Source organism: Centroberyx gerrardi, chromosome 15, assembly GCF_048128805.1.
Source record: "Centroberyx gerrardi isolate f3 chromosome 15, fCenGer3.hap1.cur.20231027, whole genome shotgun sequence".
Classification (NCBI taxonomy): Eukaryota; Metazoa; Chordata; class Actinopteri; order Beryciformes; family Berycidae; genus Centroberyx; species Centroberyx gerrardi.
The window spans coordinates 20,777,994-20,798,470 of record NC_136011.1 but is presented as its reverse complement, the minus strand read 5'-3'; the positions used below and the strand labels follow the sequence as shown (position 1 = coordinate 20,798,470).

Below are 20,477 nucleotides of genomic sequence, written 5' to 3'. Positions count from 1 at the left end.
ATTATTGTAGCTTTAATCATCAACACTGATGAATGTTAACATGTTTATTATGTACTGTCTATAACGGGTACTGTCTACATAAATTGGTCATTGTATCATGATGCCACAAAGTGAACCCAGCTGCTTTGTGTGTGTGTGTGTGTGTGTGTGTGTGTGTGTCTGTGTGTGTGTTAATTCCCCTCACTGGGAGCTCTGGTCTGGTCGGCATTAGTTGCACCACTGACCTACTTACAGAACTTTAGCAGCAGGATAGACACACACACACACACACATGTACACACACTATATCTCTGTCACTTTCTCTCACTTTATTTATTTATTTGGTTTATTTTAACAGGGACAGTGCACATTAATAAACATTAGTCAGAATGTAAATGTGCCAGAGTTTTTCATTTTCATCTGTAGTCCCTGGCCAGATGTTACACAGGCTCCCTAAAAACCAGATAGAAAATCTCTCTCTGTGTCACTTTCTCTCTCTCTCTCTCTCTCTCTCTCTCTCTCTCCACACACACTCAGATTTTAAATAAATAAGGGACTTTCCACTTGCCCCTCTGTCCTCCTCACGCATTACAGAAAAGAATGAAAGCTGACATGAGATGAGCTTCCTGCGGTAACCTCTCTTTTCCTCGAGTCAAACGGACTTGGCTCTCAGAATGCATTCCACATCCGAGAGAGGATATTACAAACCAGCTGCCTACTTTGCCACATATTTCATTTTTAGGAGCACCTCTTACCCAGCGCAATGTAAGTTTAATCACTTTAAAGCAGATAATGATACATGTACTGAGCCAAATTGCGGGTGTTATAAGTAGGGGCCTTCCATATAAAAGCTGCTGAAAGTATTTGTTTACTGTGAGATATAATATATCTGGATGAGACCTGATATTACAGTAGCAACACTGTAGGATTACATCTACAGATCCACAGGGAGTCTGTCATTAAAAACGCTGGTAGCAGATGGGGCAATATGCCACGCACTGCAGCACTGTGCGTGTATGCTTGCATGCTTCTGTGCAAAGTGCTTCTATGTGTCCATGTGTGTTAGCGTGTTTTTAAGAAAAGTGGTGGTGGCATATGGGTTTGATGCCACACACTATCAGGGGACTCTGTGACCCTGTTACTGGTTAATCTGGGCAAACAGACAAGCCCCCTGTGGCCCCATTTCAACATCTGGAGTTTAGCCAGGACCCCCGCCAGGACAACAGCCTGGTCAGTGATGTCACTTATAAGGGACAACTTCAGACCTAAACAAAGTTCATGGAGAGACAGAGTGACTGTGTTGTGTTGTGCTGTGTTGACGGTGTTGGTGAGGCGGTTAAAGACCTTTCCCTTCTGACCACATCTACCCCCTACTGGCTTAAGATAAAATCCCACCACACTTTACTTTACAATAGCCTTACTCCAGTGTATCAACCTATTTTTTAAAAGGAAAAATCCACCCTAAAATACTTAAACACATGTAAAAAAAAAAACAACATCTGATATTGGCAATGCACCTCGCATTTCTGGGTGCGTATTGTCGTTTGGTGGTATATTGTTCTTATTCATGTTTTCCAGCACAGCTACAACAAAGTGTGATAGCAGAGAGATTTTAAGCCATCTAAAACATCAACAGTAAATGTCAGGTTTTGGTGTCAGTCCCTCAGAATCAAAGAGCGGGGGCTTCTTTCTAGACTCACTATTTTGCACCAACCTTCAACAATCATACAGGGAGAAATCCATTGTAGAAGAAGAGATACCAATTTCTCCACCAACCCCAGCCTCAATAGACCATAATGCAATGCAGCCACAGCTTGCATCTTTTCCCCTTCGCTTCCCTTTTTCCCTTTATCCCTTCTCTGTTATCATTTCAACCTTCCTATTTCCTAAGTAAAGCATCATTAATCACTGGTGCAAAGTAGACTGAAACATTAATTAGAATCATTTATCATTGCATGCATGTGAATCTACAGCAGTAGCTTCTTATGTCAAAAGACCTGCCCCAGGTATTAAATGTAATTGCACCCACTGAGAGAAGAAATGACAAAACCAGCTGACAAAACCACCTCTAAACTGTGTGCAAAGCCACTCAGCCTCCTCTAAGAAATAAATTCAGCTCTGTGATTGGACCACTGAGCTGCCACGAGATAAATACAGCTCTGTGAGATTGGGTGTTTGGATTAAAAACATGGTGTTCAAATATGTATTCTGAGCCACTGCTTGTGTACTATAAAGTAAAATGAGCACATACACTCTGAGAGAGAAAGACAAAAAAAGGGATGGATATTTTGCTTTACAGAAGCGGTAGCATTCAATAAGTCTGAAATTTGAGGAAACAACTCAAATAGTAGGCCTAATATACACAGCGAATAGTCTTGTCACACATTAGACATTAGATACTAACAATAGATAATAAAAAATGTGTGTATAATTCCTGAGACAAGTTCATATTTCATGCACTGTCACAACTCTCTCTCACCTCCTATCCTCTCCTCTCCTTTGTGAGTGTCAGCATGTTTAGCTGTAGTCTCCGCGGAGGAGGTGACCCCGTCTGCTGCCCTGCTCTCCACTGGCCTCGGGGTGCCGCCAGCGGGGGACTTGGGCATCTTGGTCGGGGTCTTCATGGGAGACTTGGTTGCGGCGGTGGTGCTGGTGGTTTCACCGTTGGACGGCTTCTTGCTAAGCTGGAGACCGCTGGTGAACTTTTCATGCTAGAGGGAGATGGAGGGGAAAAGGAGAGGGAGGGAGGGGAGAGATATAATATAATAGTATAACAATATGGTATCAAGTTGAAAATTTAAGATTGTACAAAAGTATGTTGTCTTGTCTCACAATACATTGTATTCGGTTGAGTTGTCTCTGACGTGTTTCCTGCTTGGCAGTGTGTTATAGGAGTGTGTTTTTTGGTAATAAATGTTGCAGTGAGTTGTGTCTGGGGCATGGGTAGTGTCTGTCTGTGTGTGTGTGTGTGTGTGTGTGTGTGTGTATGTATGTTCTTACCTTGAGGGCCTCCTCAGGCACAGTGAGCTCTCCTCTCACCACCGTGAACAGGTTGGTATGTGAGACAGACAGGTTAAGGAAATAGTGGCAGCAACAGAAAAACTTTCATACACCTGCATACACACACACATACACATGCACAGACACACGCAACACTTCCCTGTATACGATTTACTCATGCAGAGACTTCAAATTGAGATAACACTTCCGACAGAGAGAGAGATTGATGCAAGCAGCAGACAAAATGTGACAAATGTCAGTGGAAGAGTGAGAGGGTGACAGTGCTCACTACACTCTTACATGTCTGTTTTCTACAGGCTACAGTCGCTTTGTATCCCTCTATAGGCTAAAGCGTCTTCGCTAATAAACTTAGTTACATAGACTATAGTTTAAGGATGAAAGTTGGCAATCCTTACCTCCTACAATAATGTCAGATGGTACACAGTAAGGACAGTCTGAAAATAGTGGGGGTAGAAGGACAAAGCATGTACTGGGATGTAAACCCATGCTGGTTCCCATTGGGGCACAAGGTTAATAGTCCCACCCAGGTGAAAGGATATCATATCCAAACCTCAGCTTGTCCTCCAGCTTCAGAGTGATGTACATCTGCTCCTGGATGCGGACATCATTTACAAAGGTCTGCAAGGGGAGGGCAGAGGCAGGACAAACAAGAACATGGTCGTCAATAATCATGAACATGAATTCAGCAACAGACTACTGAATTTTTTCTACCCTGAGAACAGGTCTGTACAAAAAATTGGACACTGCAAAACAGCATACATTTAATTTAGTTTAGGACCACATGTGTGTCTGTGCTTCCGGCTGGAAATATCAACTCTGCTCAGATAATGTTGTTTCTCCTGAGTCTGGGTTTCAGGATTTGCTACATCAATGAATCATGTGTGTGATGAATCATAGTGCTGTTAGGGGATTGCTCACAGGCCTCCTCCCTCACAGGTTTCTTATGGGAGTGCATTCATTCATTTTTCTCTTTTAATTTACCATTTCTAGGTGTCTCCTTGCCAACTATTGCTCGGCTAGTCCAGCTGAGTTAGCTGTGGCTTACTGTGCTAGCAAACAATGTTCTTCTCTCTTCTCCCTCCTTGGTAGGTCACACCCTTTTTTTTTAATTAGCCACATCCTGACATAATGCTATGTCTAGTTCAAGAAGCTGGCAACTCTGTTTCTGTCGGTTTCTCCCCACACACTTTCTAAAGAAACACAATTCAGGCTGATATGGAATATATAGGCAAGGTTAACTGTTGACTGTGTGTCAACCCACCCGTGTTAGCTCCCTTTAAGTAGGCAGGTAACTGTTTCTCTCCTGTGTCAATATGAACCTGGACCACTATAACAAGGCTATGCACATTTTCATCTATAAAGACATAAAGAGTAACTTGAATTATCTGTATTAATTAGTTTTATAAATCACAAATGATAAATGAGCGACATATAAATCATCATTGACAAGATCAACTGGCATGAGGTCAGAGAGGTCCTAAATGCAGCCACGATGCACAGTTGAGTCAGCCGATTGTGGTGTCTCTATAGGAAGCTGTCAGTTTGTCTGCACAGCCAGGGAAAATGCCCTGAGACTGAAAAAGCACACTGTTTTCTCTCTCTCCTCTCCCTCTCTCTCCTCTTTCTTGTCCCAGTCCCTCCCTGTCCTCTCTCTCTCTCTCTCTCTCTCTCTCTCTCCCACTCCCACTTCCCTCTCCTTCACCCCTCCTTCGACTATGCAGCACTGAGACAGATCAGGTTTCATTAGGCTGCAAATGAAATTCAATCACACTCGCGCTGCCGTAGCAATAAAACATCCCCTTCTCCCCTCCAGTTAGATGAAATCACAACAGCTTGATAACACCGTTGCGGCAGTTGCGGGCGGCAATGAAACGTCTCCTCTGAGATAGTAAACAGCGACACTGCCAAAAACACAGGCCACTTTTGGTTGCACTCGGGCTTGTTACTCACGACTGTGTCAAACCCCTTCATACCCACTGACTCAGCAGGAAGAGAACTTCCTGTGAATCAGGCCATCACCACCACAGAAGAAGGATCAGAGCCAATGGTTAATGACACAGCAGGAAGCGGCTCTAACCCCAGCTTCCCTTCTGACAGCCAGAGAGGATATGGGATATACATGTATCTAAGCTAGTGGGCTATGACTGGGCGCTAATCACTACAACCAGTGCTAAACACATGGCTCACACCATGTGGCGAAAGGAATGTTACGTCTGTACTCTAGAGTGTGAAAGACAGAGGTTAAGAGAGGTGTAGGGTTTCCAAAAAAGGGGGTAACACAAGGCTGATATTTGTTCCATGTGGTATAATATCATATATATAGCTTTTTAGTTGAATAGGTACAGATAAACCTTGGCACAGTAAGCGTTAAAGGAAAATCCCACCCTCAGATACACTGTTCGATATCATCAATCTGTGATGTTCAACGCATTCCAGGAAAGAAGGATTTACTTGTTTGGTGTCTCCACTTTCCCTCAACCTGCCTTGTTTACTTCTACTTCAGGTAGTGATTTCCCAGAATGCCTTTCACAAACCCCAGAGAGCACGCCTGGACTTGGTAATTGAAGAAATTGGTATCTCTTCCTCCTCTATGATGGATTTCTCCCTGTATGATTGTTGAACGCTGGTGCAAAATGGTGAGTCTGGAAAGAAGCCCTTTCTCTTTGATTCTGAGGGACTGACATTTACCGTTTACACTTTAGACAGCTGGAAATTTCTCTGCTATTAAACTCCACTGTAGCTGCACTGCAAATACCTTGACATGGCATCTTGTGATCTACATTTGGCTTGTTAATTACATTGGGAATAAGAAAAACTGCAAGGTACATCACCAATAGTTGTTTTTTTAGTGTGTTTTTCAGTGTTTAAGTGCTTTAGGGTGGAGAGCACTTGACTGTCCCAGTGAAGACTGTAGTTGCATCGGACAGATCCCTAGTGTTCGTATGTGTGTATCGATGTAACTTCTCCGCCCGGCAACTGCTTCCTCAGGCTGTCGTTGTAAAAAAACAAATGTGTTCTCAGTTAACTTGCCTGGAAAAAGGGTGGATTTGGAGAGCCGTCCTCAATAAATAAGAAGATGGGTTTGTCTCTCTGCTAACTGCGTTTCATATACCTTTTTATCTTTATGTATAGAATTAGTTGGCTGCGTCCTTTATCAGACAAAGAGGTATAGTCTTAAAATGGACATTTTGGGTTAGGGTTGCCATAGTATAATCCTTTCCTTCATTTCTTTTGATGCCAAGCCACAATGTACACAGAAGCAAAAAGATTAATAGATTTTCAATTTGGCTTAAGCAGTGGTTTGTATAATTGGATTTGAATTCCAATTGACCTCAGCCTTGATACAAATCTAACCCTAACCCTAACCTTAACAGAGGTTAGGGTTGATTAGGGATTGATTAGGAGTCCTATTGACTACCAAACGCACACGTTAACCTCTAACCCGTGTTTGCACAGCCTCATCCCTCTCTACCTTGGATTTCTTTGTTTCTATCCCTCATATATGTCTCTAGGTTTCTGTCTGTCTCGCTTTGTCTCCCTCTCAACACACTCTTTTTTCCTCCCTTTGCTTAAACTCGCTCTCTCATCTCTCCCCATCCCTCATCCATCATGTGACCCATCTTCTATTCTCTCCTCTCCTCCCCGCTCTCTCACCGTCCTTTTATCTCTCTCCCAACCTCGCTCTGTCTTTTCTATTTTCGTCTGTTTACTCACCCCATTCAGGCTGCCCAGGTCCTTGACTTTGTGTTCGTCGCTGCCGGCCTCGTAGTTGATGACTGCGTGCTGCTTATCCACGCTGCGGGACTGCAAACAAAAACACACACAAGCATGTAAGCTCAAAACCAGCAGTCACACTCGTTATTTCAATGTGATTATTGAGATTTCGTCATTAAGTTCAGATGCTGTCTGTCCACATCTACTCTAATAATGTCTGTTATGTGGCTGTGGCTACTTAAATCTGTTTTCATGTTAGTTTGTCATTTCTTCACACACTTATACTGCATCCAGACTATGTAGAATGTGAGCCTGACCGTGGACTGCAGAATAAACTGCTTCTTACACTAGATTACAAACCATTGGAGAGCAGTATGTGACATTGGAGTAAATTGCGGTATGTTAAACCTTTGTGGTGGAATGAATATCCAATGTCAAGAAAGCAATTGTAACAGTAAGATACAATGTCAGCGTACTATCTATGTGGATAAACATGATGCTATGTGATATCAATTTACAGCATACTGGCATTGCTCATTTCAATGTCTCTGTGAATCCATTTCAGTGACAAAGTGCACATAAAGTACAAGCACACCTTCGCATATATGCACATGTGGACACACACACACACACACACACACACACACAAACATATATTCTCTGCAGAGGTCTCTTCAATAGTCTAACTGACCTTGAGTTGCATTCTATGTAATCGTCTACAGGCAAATTTTGGATAATGCTTTGCTTCTTCTGTCTTATATTGTATAATGTAGCACCTCTCTCTCTCTCTCTCTCTCTCTCTCTCTCTCTCTCTCTCACACACACACACACACACACACACAAAGGAGAATGGTGGAGCAAAGAGGGACTGGGGGTGAAAGTATTGATTTTCTCTGGTCTCCAGATTTGAGCCCATCAGCTGTTTTGAGGATAAATTGCTTCCAACAAAGACCCTGTGACCTTCTTTGTGGTGGAAAAGTCAGCGGCGAAAGGGTAAGACAGAATATATTGGGGTTTTCTGGTAAATATCCTTTTCATGTTAAACTGTCACAGAGTTTTCATATATATCTAGAAGTATGAATTGCCTCACAGTTGAGCAATTTTGCTGCTTGTCAGCGCCTCGGTCTCCAAACGTCTGTCAGAATGTCCTCCAAATAAGACACATCAATAAAAAATGCATGGAACGGGGTGAGACCTTGTCCTAGAAATGCTTGTTTTTATTTTTTTATTTTTTTTATTTTGGTGAGTCAAGGGTCTGTTGAAGCTGTCTGCAGCTGCTTTCCTGATGTCAAATTTAAGGTGGATTATGTGAAAGGAATTCCTCAGCGATTAGTTCATCATTTGGATGGAATTAATGGTATTTCAATTTTCAGCCTTGATATGACCAATCCTGACCAATCACAGCGGTAATATTTGACACTATATTTGAATGCAAAAATGGTACTTGGCCCACAAACTGACAAACCCATTAACAGTGTTTGAGTGTTGTGAAATCGAACAGCCTTGTCAGAGTAAATCCCAGCCAGACTCATGAATCACACTTTTTTTAAAAAGTGGGAGTGATGAGCAATGAATTTGATGAAAACCAAAAAATGAACAAGTTGAAGGGCCGGATCCAGGCAAGATGAGACTATTGTGTTGCAGTCAGTCAAGGCTGATTCTCAATTTCTAGGAATCGAGTCTAGTAGTTGATTCTCAAATACACATATGAATCCTTACTATTACCCAGCCACTCCCCTTGTCTAAACAAAGAGCAAATACACCAGGAAGGAGGACTGCCCACTCTTGAAATTAAAAATACTATTTATACATAATGGCTGAAGTAAGACAGATGTTTGTTTTTTTTCCCAGTGCGGTTGGATAAAACCACAGGAAGCTACTCCAGGTCGGTGTTGAGAGCCAACCGTCCTCCAGATTATCTTAGAAAGATTAGGCTAGATCAAACAGGATAGAATCAGATTAGTCCAAGAACTGAGCGGTCTGTTGTACCTCACACCGCAGGACCGACCAGACACATACTGTCACACCACTGAACCTGTGCACAACCAACTTAACATACAAATGTGAAGTAGTTTTAAAAATCATTGCAGAAAAATTTGAAGCTTTACACTGCATAACTGCAAAGTGAGTGAGTTTAAGTATCAGGCAAGGTAAACACATTTGAATTGGAAACGAACTAAACTAACTTTTGCCAACATGAGTTTGTAGGATTTAACACCCATGGATCCTGTGTGAGGGGAGGGAGAAAAAGAAAGAGGAGAAAGAGGAAGAGATAAAGAGGGAGACAAACTTGATTCATCAACGGGACACACACACACTCACACACACACACACACACACACTGCAGAGGAGTTGAGCTGTGAGACAGCGGATATGATGCAGAGGCAGAAAGAGCTGCAACACCCTCTCTGACTTTTTTTTATCCAGTCACTCGCTATCCAGAGATGAGAAAGCCGAACTCTGATTCAGGCTGACAACATGGAATCATTCTGTATTCACTGCATTCCTTTCCAAAAATCTTGAGTTGTAGGTTTTAGTAACGGCTGCTTTTTTAAAATAAATAAATAAAAATCCATTCCGATCACGATGGCATAGTTTGTAAACAGCAGAATTGTCAAACCATTGATTGGTATGTAATGTAATGGAAAAAAACAATAAACTGGTGTACAAAGCACTCACTCAAGCCACTCATGTAACACTGTGATAATTCTCTGTCACACAATCTCTTTTCAGTTCGATATCCTCATCAATTTTGAGTGTGTGTCTGTGTGTCTGTGTGTGTGTGTGTGTTCAATTCAGTGCATGAAACAAGCAGCATCTCTAACAGCTAGCCATGTGATGAGGCCATGGCTTGTTAGAACCGTCACATGGTTGAAACTGTCAGCAGCTAAACAAAGTGTCCGCTCTAAGAACACACACACACACACACACACACACAGAGAGAGAGAGAGAGAGAGAGAGAGAGAGAGAGAGAGACAGCAAAATGTCCTCACTTTGGAGGATTTTCCTCATTTGTCTGTCCTTGCAAAGACATCACAAGGGTACAAGAATACACACACACACACACACACACACACACACACACACACACACACACACACACACACACAAGCAAGAGGTAGACCCTGAGGTCATCAGACACATTAGAGAAAGTGTTTGTAAAGTAAAACAGATCCTTCACAACTCTGCATACTTCAGTAAAGTGAGAGCCTTATTACTCCCCTTCTGAAGCTCCTTCCAAGCTACAATTCCTCGTCAAAGAAAAGGGTGTGTGAGGTTTTAGTTCAGTTGATGAAGTAATACAAAATTAGCATCAACAGACTGAAAAGCTAACTGTGAAGTGTTTTCATAAATAAGACTAGTATTTTTCAAGTTTCATTTACGCACACCCGAGGTTTATGTGACATTAGTATGGGTGTGCAAAGAAGCTGTCAGTGTCATGTCTATTTAGAGTGTTTAAGTCACAAAACAGACTTAACATAATTAGAAATAAACTTGGAAAAAAATCTAACTGAATATCATCCTGAAGATAGATCATTTTTCTCTTTCTAATGATAAAATCAAAACAATAGTTGTTGTTTTTTTTGTACAACAGAAAATCACATCACACTTTCCAACTACAAAGTAATAACAGCACTATGGCAGTGTGGGTTATGTATCTGTCCCAAGCAATATGCAGCCCTACACATAATACATCATAAAAATCTAGGTCTAGTTTTAGAGTCATGGATTAAGTATAGTCTTGAACTACATTTTTTGATCGAGCTCTCCAGTTGAAAATATTTTCAGCATAGCATCTCTGAAATTTCTTTAGCTCAAAATCCAGACATGCAGACAAAAACAGCAGTCTGCTCATTGCTACAGTACAATTTATAACACGTTATGCAGGCTTAACATCACTGAATGTCCTGAGTGTCTTCTTGCCAGTAAGATTATGAGACAGACACTGGTATCAATAATAGAATTACTCTATATGAGCTTTAGAGAACTGTCACTCAGCATGTATTGTTAAAACAGGGAACGCTGCAGCCACGCTCTTCCCACTGGAACCCAGCAAGTCAGATAGGATCTAACTCAAGAGGTATCTGCCCCACTTTCTATTAATAGTACAACGATCACTGGTACGCACGTGCATACACATTCACTTTGTGTATGTATGCACAGTTGCACACGTACACACAACACCTCAGTACACACACACAAACACAGACACACACACATATTTATATTTATATACACACAGGTTGCGTTACTGCAAGAGCTGTACTCAGTCGACAGTGATGCCCTGATTATAGTGCAAAATGGTAAGTCTAGGAAGAAGCACTTGCTCTTTGATTCTGAGGGACTGACACCAAAACCTGATATGTAATGTTAATGTTTTGGATCGTTGAAAGTATTTCTCCTATCAAACTCCAATGTAGCTGCGCTAGAAATATTTTGACATGACGTTTGGCCAGTTAAGAACAATACACTACCAAGTGTTGGACAAGCGATAATGAGTGGGTTACAGCCACCATCACGCAAAACAAGAAAAAAAACTCCAATATCAAACTCCTTCCTATGCCTTTGCTCCTGTGGTGTTTTCCTATGGATCATGTTAGCACACACACAGGTAAGAAAGCACCTTTAATACCTGTGTGATCTGTACCACTGTAGCTAACTCTTCCTCTTAAGCAAACAAAAGCACACAAGCAGAGACGGAATCTTTATGTTAATGAGATTACTGGGCATTAAATCCCGTTCTATCATCGCTAATCATGTGAGACTAATTCCGTTTATTACTGTCTCATTGTCTCACATGGGAACTGACTCATGAGAAAGTGTCATCATTACAACCAGATGATCCAGAGCAATGTCAGGCTGCGTACATGTGTTAAGACAGGTTGGTGTGTGTGTTTGCATTTGTGTGTGTACTATAAACACTGTGCATATGTCTTGTTACATTTGTATGAGTACACCTGTTGCCTGTGTATGTTTTCATCAGTCTTAAGCATCCTCACCTGTAGCATGAGCTCACAGTCGTCCCGGCCGACAAAGATCATTTCCCGGGGGAGTCGGTGGCGAGTTCCCCCGCTGCTCACCAGGAACCAAGAGGTCACACTCATCTCTGCTCCCTGCTGCTGCCTCCAGTACACACCTACTGGGGAAAATAGTAGTAACTACTAAGCAACTATTAAGCAGTTCAAGTAAATACTGTGTTTATGTTCATTTAGCTGCGGTGGATCCCACAGCTGGGAAATTGCTGCCACAGCTAGAAAAAATGTAATTCATCATCCGGCCCTAATGTTAAGCTCTCCCCTCAAAAAGTTACAATGGCAATTACAGCACATTTGTCCACATATCATGATATAAATATCCAAATAAGAGCCATTCTTCAACTGCAGCACCAACTGGAACAAATCAAAATGGAACGGACCCAGGAGGGAACTGGGTCTCAGAAGTAAAATTACTCTCAATACCACATCTATAAAAAAACACTTCTACAGAAACGCTGAAATAGTTAGAAGTATTTTGAACAGTGTCCATGCACACAGTGTCAATAGCCAATTAAATAAAGGCATTTTAATGATTCAGCAGAGAGATTTGCCTTGTTGTGACACAGAATAGCTGGATACAATTTCAATACTTGCAAACTTACTTAAAAAAAAAAGTTGAAGAGCACTTGGTTTATTTTATCTTACAGACAATGTAGCTAATTTTGAGGCTGTCTGAGTTTCCTGGCAAGACAATCCGACCTGAGGTCAGTTGTTTCCAATATTAGAAAATGAATTGCAGTATATTTTTACCCAGTTCTACTACACACCTCTGGTCCAGGTAGCTCACTGCTGATAGACCACTGACAGCACAGCACAGCTAGGCCATCCTGAGAGAGGAGAAGGAAGACAAGAAGGAGATTTTTAGTTTCTATCACATTTTTCATTTGCACTCAAGAAAGCGAGCTAAGACACTAAATGAGCGTTTCTTTACTTCATGATATAATGAGCACAGAGGAAAGACAAGGACAGAAATAAAGCAAGGGCATGTGAGGCAAAAGACAGAAGAAAGCAAGAGAAGAGAGAAAACAGAGACAGAGACAGAAAGTGTAAACAGAGAATGGGTAGAGAACGTAGAATCAAAACACTCCTCCTTGCCTCATTTTGTTTTTTGCTGGTAGCGAGAGAATGAGTGGGTGGGCAGTCTCGCAGTGTGATGTCTGACTCTGTCTAAGCCTGGGAATGAGCGGTAGGCTAGCCAGCGAGCTACATCCTCTCTTTCTCTCTTCCTCGCTCCGCCTGCCCTGATCATTGCCAGATGCTAGAGGAGGAAGTGATGTAGGAATGTTGGCTGGCCTCCCCAGTAGGACGTTTATTTTCCCTCCCCGCTCTCTCCTCCTTCAGATGATCGAGAAAGGAGGTCAAACTCAGCCACTCCAACTTTCTAACTGTCCTGGTCTGGAAGAACAGTATTAAGCAGAACTGACTGACAGGCAGGCTTTCTGGTTGGCTGACTGGCTATATAGCTGGCTGGCAGATTGGTTTGATGACTGGCAGTCTGACTGAGCAACTGGCTATAAAGTCCAAAGCTCTGTTTCCTAATTGAATATGTTTCACACAGAGTCACAAGACAGTAACAAAACAGTAGAGTGGAGCCTCTCCAAATTTACCATATCTGAGTGGGAAAGTACCCAAAATACAAGTTCTTTGTTTCTTATAGAATCGACTTTACAAGATTGTTGCATTTACTTACACCAAAGGGTTTTTACGTTTCTACTGAGGTTTATACAGTTTTAATACTCATGATCATTATATTTTTTTACGTTTTACACAGGTTTCAAAGTGGATCTTTTGATGCTAATTTCAGGAGGCCTTAAAATAACAGGAGCTCTGTGTCGTTTGTAGAAAGTGCCAAGTAAGGCCCATCAGAGAGGGAATTAAAGATTATTGAGCTAAGCTCTTACTCCCTTGACCTCATAAGTACTAAGTATACCAACTCAATAATCCCTTGGGTAAAATTTTAATCAACCGCACACCTCTGACGGTTGCTTGCACGACGCTGTAGAGAATGTGACTGCACCAAAAGCAACAGCTGTCTCTGATGCAAAAGGGATCAGCTTCTCATCCCTGTTTCGTTTCAGAATCTTCAAAGATTTCGTAGGTTGTGTGCGACAATATAAGAGGAAAAGTTTAGGCAGTAATAAAGTCAGAAATAGTTTGCTGCAAAACGCTGTCATAGGTGACAGCAATTTTACCAGTGTGAGCCGGTATGACTACACCACCTGTCACAGAAACTTTGACAACTCCATTAAGTAGCAGACGAACAGATCTTTTATATCCCTGTTGCTACAGATACTGTGTTTGGATGCTATGGAGCAGCACACTACCACACAGAGAGTAGAGCAGAGCTAACCTGCATAGAAGTGCAACAACAGCACTGCCATTACACTATAATTATCTGTGGTTTCTCCTCCCCTCTGTAACCAAGGCATCAGAAGGCTAACTGGCTCATTAACCGCTGCACACTCACCACAGAATGCACGGTTAAAGACAGTGTGGTTAGGAGCATACCAGCCTGTGTGGTGTCATTAAAGCCCTCTCACTATCACACACATTAAAGTCTTACATAAGCAGTAAGATATAGTCCTAATATCATATGACCATCCTTACTATCTCACTGTATCTCACTGTGATTTATTAAACAGGTTTTGCAACTGCTGACAACTTACAACGACAGACCTACAGCAATGAACGCTACACGTCAGAGTTTGTTTATTAGGGTCTCCTAGTGGGTGGGAGGTAAAGTAGAGGAGATCAAAAAGAAACGACATGAGGCACACAGACAGGCCTGCTAACCATGTAGCGGGGAATGAAAAGGTGGGTAAACTACAAACTCCAGTTAGGCAAACAACCACCAACACAAATAAAAGCCAATTCTACTTACAGAAAAGCATCAATTTATGTGTTTTTTCTTAAAAGACCCTATATCAGTTTCATACTATGTTGTACACTACAAATGTACCAGCCAGAAAAGGTGGATAAACTGAATTTAAGTGGGTTTACCCTTCACTACACCCCTGCACACAGCATTAGGTTGGGACATACCGTAAGTACATAATCAGAAACATAATTCTGTCGGATACATAAATTGCACAACACGGTACCAAAATCCTCTAACATCACATCCAACATAGCATTTCTGTCTGGCTAAAGTCCATGAGCAAGACAATGGCTGTATTCACATGCCCAGAGTAACCCGACTATAGAGGTTTTGCAGTTGCATCACAAATCTCCCAGCAACCACGTCTGGCGCCATCATGGAGGTCCAGTGGAGAACGGGCAAATAATATCGAAACATATAACAACCGGGCAAGAAAAAAGAGAGATATCGGAAAAAGACTGTGGTGGTGTGAGTGTAGGTCAGTTCATTTAATGTTATATGTCAAAGTGAACGATCTGATAAGGTAGATTTGTTTAGAAATATAGGTTACTGGGACACAGGACACTGTCTTTTCCCTACTCCAAAACACTGAGCTGTAGCTTGAGAAGAGTCAGCTTAGTTAACCTCAACAAATAGCTGGTTTTTGGTATTTTTAGTTAGCTAATTAGCCAGCAGGCTAATTTAGCAAAGCAATTGATGTTAATAAAGTAACAGTATGATGTTGACTGCACAGCTCCAAATCTGTGAGGTGCTGGTCAAATGCAGGAAAAAAACATCAACAAGAAACAAGAAATAAATGTTTGCAGCACAATCAGACCAACTTATTCAGATACTGAAATGTTTTTATTCAGATTTAATGCAACCAATGTTAATGTTAATGTGACTACAAGAGTGTGTGAATACCAGTGCTAACATTTCCCTCTACTAGATACGTTAGCTGGTGCACAAATAAGATGTTTCTTATTTGTGTTGTTAAGAGTTGCTGTTGCTAAGGCAAAATCGATCAGATGTTATCAGTGGGGAAATTATCTGTTCTACATCAAAAACAGCACAGAAATTAACCACGTCTTTTCACTTGAAGTTGTACATTTAGAAACACAACCAGTGGGGCGTCCTGGTGGCTCAGTGGTCTAGCCGTGCACCATGTGAAAGCAGCATCCTGGGTTTGAATCTAGCCCAGGATCTTTGTCACGTGTCATCCCCCTCTCTCTCCCACTCTTTCCTGTCTCTCTCAACTTTGAACTCAGTCATATAAAGGCGAAAATGCTGTTCTCAGCCCGCTATTGGCTATAGTCTTATTCGGGTTAAGATGTTAACATGCAACTTTGATGTAATGTGACTGAATATCCTTGTTGCCATGAAGAAACCAATTAACAGAATATTCCTGTCCCACCCACAGACAGAACAGTCTGCAAGCAAAAAGGTATGAAAAGGTGAGGCGGCCTTGTAGCATCTCCCTCTTTGACTGAGCAATAACAGGTTCATTCTAATACATGGGATATAAATAATGATCCCAATAGTAATCTGTACAATGTTTTTTGTTGACATCAAAATACAACCTGTCTGAATTTTTGCAGCAGAAGCAAAAACGAAAAGTGAAAGGAGTAAGATGTTTACATACCACAGGAACCCATTTACGGCAATAAGCCAGGCATCTTAACCGGGTTTCTCATAATCAGTTTACCGAGGTTATTCTGAGTTTACGTGCTTCAAATAGAGAATAGCAAGAATAGAGAATAACAAGAAAGTTGTCTATGAGTCAACTTATGTGCAAAAATAAGATGGAAAAGTAATACAAAATGCGTTTTTGCTGCTGAATATTTTATGTCATTGGTGATAGACAAAATTCATACTGACAACAGAGTATACTGACAGCAGCAATAGATCTACCTCATCTCCATTCCACTCTCCCAGCAACATCCTTGTTGGGGGTGACAGGAGGAATAATGACTTCATGGTTTTGGCAGGAATTCTCCCCACCCCCTTACACACTTACACACATACACACACACACACACACACACACACACACACACAGAATGAGTGAAAGAGCGGGATTATTCTAAAATGACTGTGAATGCTTTGTATGGAGGAGATGGCACGAGAGAGGCAGGAAGCATGCACAGCGCTTCCTGCGGCGGACAGAGCGCGCTCATCTTTGAATCCACTGGAAGTCTGTACAGCCGGTGTTGATTCACTGACTGTCTGATATGAATGGAAAACAGTGTGTCATCTACAGTAAGACACAGCCCAAAGGAATTGAATCACAGCCTAATGAGGAATATACCATTTAAGATTTGCTAATACTCAGTGATAAAACATTCTATCAGAGGGATAAATCTTTAGCAAATTAGTATTTCTAAATTTAAAGCTTTACAGTCAGTACAATAAGCTGTTCAGAAATTAAAAATAACTGGAATGAATTCAAGACAGTGCTGGATAATCAGAATTATCAGCTTTAATCCCTCTTACAGCTATAACGTTTCCATTCTCCATCAAAATGTTATGTAAGCAGTCTTCTCTCATTCCAGCGATTCAAATCTCTTCCCTCCACTCTGAACCGGCCAATCACAGACATCGCCTGAAAGGGCACGGGATGTGATGTCAGCGAGTGCCGGTTCACTTACTGGTGTAGGTCTAATCTGTTTCCCTGCTGGCTGCAACACATGGCTACCGCTCTCCACGTAGCACCGGTCTGGAGTGTGTACGTGTGTGTGTGTGAGTGTGTGTGTGTGTGTGTGTGTGTGTGTCCCTGGATGATGCAACAGCTGGGTAACGGTCCGCTCTGTTTCTCTTCCCTCTCTCTCTAACCTCTCTTACCGTCACATCACTGCCATCGTGACCCTAGATAGCCGACTCACACCACATCACACACTCTGACAGCTGCTGTGTGTAGCCGACACACACACACACACACACACACACACGGATGGACACAAACACACAGACATGCTAAGTAAACCCAAGCCAAGTGAGAAAGAAAGAGTGGGAGAGAGAGAGAGAGAGAGAGAGAGAGAGAGAGAGAGAGAGAGACAGGCACAGAGACACAACTCATACTCTCATCACACTCATTTCCACATGGTCCCATGATGCAGAGCCAAGCTTAGCCCTACTAAGGGTGTGGCTGTCTGCCTACATTGTAAAAATGCAGCTTAGTGTCAAACTAACCAACTGCAGTGGATGCTAGCTCCAAAAAACTCATAAAGTAAATGCCATGCTTTAGCTGAGTGACTCCCTCAGCTGTATGGGAAGTGGGAAGTTAATGAGAAAATACCTCAACACTGACACACCCTGTGTGGAGCTTAAAGGAATAACCAGCAGTATTTTCATATGTATATGAATGTCCATTTTGCTACACTCTATCGCTGATTGATATAACACAACAGTGATTCAACCTGTAGCCAGTTCATGAAAGCTTTTACATTTGCTGATGTTGAGTAAGTCTTTCTCAGGAAAAATCCTCTGGCGGACACAAAGCGATGCGCTTCCAACGTTTCCAGCAGGAGCAACAGCAGTTCGTTTGGAATAAATAGGAGAAGAACTGGATAGTTAGCATGGGCAGCAATAGCCACCATGACTGAACAGACAAGGAGGATGTAGGAGGGTAGACATTACTTTAGAGCTATGAGTAAAATCAACAAAAAGCACAGTAGAAAAGCACGTGGAATGAGACAAGACAAATAGCAAAGCAGTAGCCTATTCCGTTAAAAAATGCTGATGTAAGGTCAGCCAGGACATTTGGATCAAAGTCAATAAGTAATAGACAAGGGAGTCTGGATCGGTCTTGAAACTCTTTGAGAACAAAACAGGGTCCGAGCCCCGGGGGCTGCAAAGAACAAAAAACGGGTAGCAGATGCAAGACGAGACAGCCAGGCAACCTCTGGACAGACAGACAGACAGACAAAGGCTTTTTCTAGTCCCCAATGACTGAGTCTACTGTAGATTTAGAGGCATGAGAGTATACAGTAGAGGAGGTGAACAGGCTATTACTCCTCTCTCAAGCTCTCACAATGGACAAAAGGAGAGACTAGGCTTTAATGCAGATCATGAACTATCCTGCACTTGTAACAAGTTCAAAGAAGCCAAATTTTGTCAGTTACATGGGCCACATCTTGTTGCTCATTGAGCTGCGGACATTATCTTGTTTTAAAATCTGTCTTTCTATGTAAGTCACCCATTTCATGAGTCTACTTGTGCAACATCTATCACTTTCAACCATTAAACTAAACCGCTGAACAGTGCCGTCTGAACTTGTGAGGTTTCTGGTTTCATGGATTTCACAGGTTAGGTTGTATCTCACTAAGATTACACCGTGTAATGATGTTTTGAGTCTGTGTGTGTGTGATATCGTTCTTGCATGTGGCTCATGTGCGTGCAAGTGAGCATATGAGTGTGAACGCTAACTTCGCGGCACTTAGGCTCTTCACATGACAACTACAGGCAGTTGCTCTACATTTTAAAGGGACAGTCGACGAAAGAAGATATTTCATAGCAAATAAAACCAAAATAATACGGTATATTTGAGGTGTTGCTGGTCTAAAATAAAGCGTGCACACAGAGGAACAGGCTATGGCTGCACCGTGGATGTCATTCTGTAAGTGTATGATTCCATTTGACATTCAAATCAAGTTGGCCTACTTTACCTCTTCTCATAAATGAAGAATAGCCAGCAAAGAGCGCAGCGCTCATGATCCACAATAGAGTCTGTTTGAGGGATTTCCTTTGCCTTAGGAAAAGAAAACCCTGTCCAAAACCTTTCCTTGTCCAATCACCCAAACCCTACAAGTTAGCATAGTCATTTGTCCTGGAAAACCTCGACTACAGTTGGAGGTTGAAATCCATGATGAGCATGTCTGTTCTGTGGTTTGTCATTGTGAGGCTCATTAACTGACCTGAAGCTGAATGTAGTTTGACGTTGTGTATCCTCCAGCTTCCAAACACTACTTAGACGAATGAGCGGAGAGATCATTTTGATGGCAAGCCATCCACACACACACACACACACACGCACACACACACACACACACACACTTATCTGCATGCAAACTGGTGCACAATAGGGGTGCAATGATGGCTTAAATGATAATTGTGGATATTTGTGAAATAGTGTGATCATGAGTATTAGTCCTGATGATTTGAGGAAGATAATTATTTTACTGCACTTTTTGTATCTTATATCAACATCTTTACTCTTTTTAACTACAAAAAGTGTCCTAAATTAAATGAAACAAAACACAATGGATATATGCACATACATGCAGAAACAGACCAATGCAAATACACACATGTGAGCACACACACTCACTCTCAAACATACACACACACACACACACACACACAAATGGCTATGTCTTGTCCCTCCACATAGTCACACTAAGCCTAACCTAACTGACTTATAGCTTCGTTCTATCTAAATTTGTTTAACGTCTCTACTCCCTCATCATTATCATCCACAGTCAGATTATGGTCAACGCTGCGCCTCTGTCTTGATACTGTGTTTAAAATAGCAGGTCCTGCTACTAAATATGAACCCAGGATGACTTTAAATCTGGTCCGTATCCTAATCTGGTTAACATTATTATGAGGAGTCAGATAGAGTTCATTCAAGTGATCAACTATTATCTGGATCTCTCATTCATTTTTCTATTAAACAACAGTTAATGTTAAAATGCATCGAATGAGAAAGAAAGACAGGCTAGTGTTTCTTAAAACATGAGTCGGATAAAATGGGTCATGGATCCCCACAATAACACAAGTACCAGCGTGTCAGGGTCAGCAATCTGGGTCCTGGAAGTGTGAGAGCAAATGTCCTAAATCTGGGTCTTGGACTGAAAAAGTAAGAAAAAAAT

The 20,477-nt window shown here is 41.8% G+C and overlaps 1 protein-coding gene across 1 annotated transcript in view; it reads right to left on the bottom strand.

The window, feature by feature from the left end:
- Positions 1 to 12,578, bottom strand: part of cep170aa (centrosomal protein 170Aa) — a 38,667-nt gene extending 26,089 nt beyond the window's left edge. The window contains exons 1-6 of the mRNA XM_078288749.1: positions 12,518 to 12,578; positions 11,715 to 11,854; positions 6,715 to 6,804; positions 3,540 to 3,618; positions 2,980 to 3,038; positions 2,459 to 2,690 (exon numbers count right to left, since the gene is read on the bottom strand). Of these exons, the coding sequence (XP_078144875.1) occupies positions 2,459 to 2,690; positions 2,980 to 3,038; positions 3,540 to 3,618; positions 6,715 to 6,804; positions 11,715 to 11,819 (565 nt within the window). The 5' untranslated portion in view covers positions 11,820 to 11,854; positions 12,518 to 12,578. The remainder of the gene's footprint in view (positions 1 to 2,458; positions 2,691 to 2,979; positions 3,039 to 3,539; positions 3,619 to 6,714; positions 6,805 to 11,714; positions 11,855 to 12,517) is intronic.
- Positions 12,579 to 20,477: the final 7,899 nt, after the last annotated feature.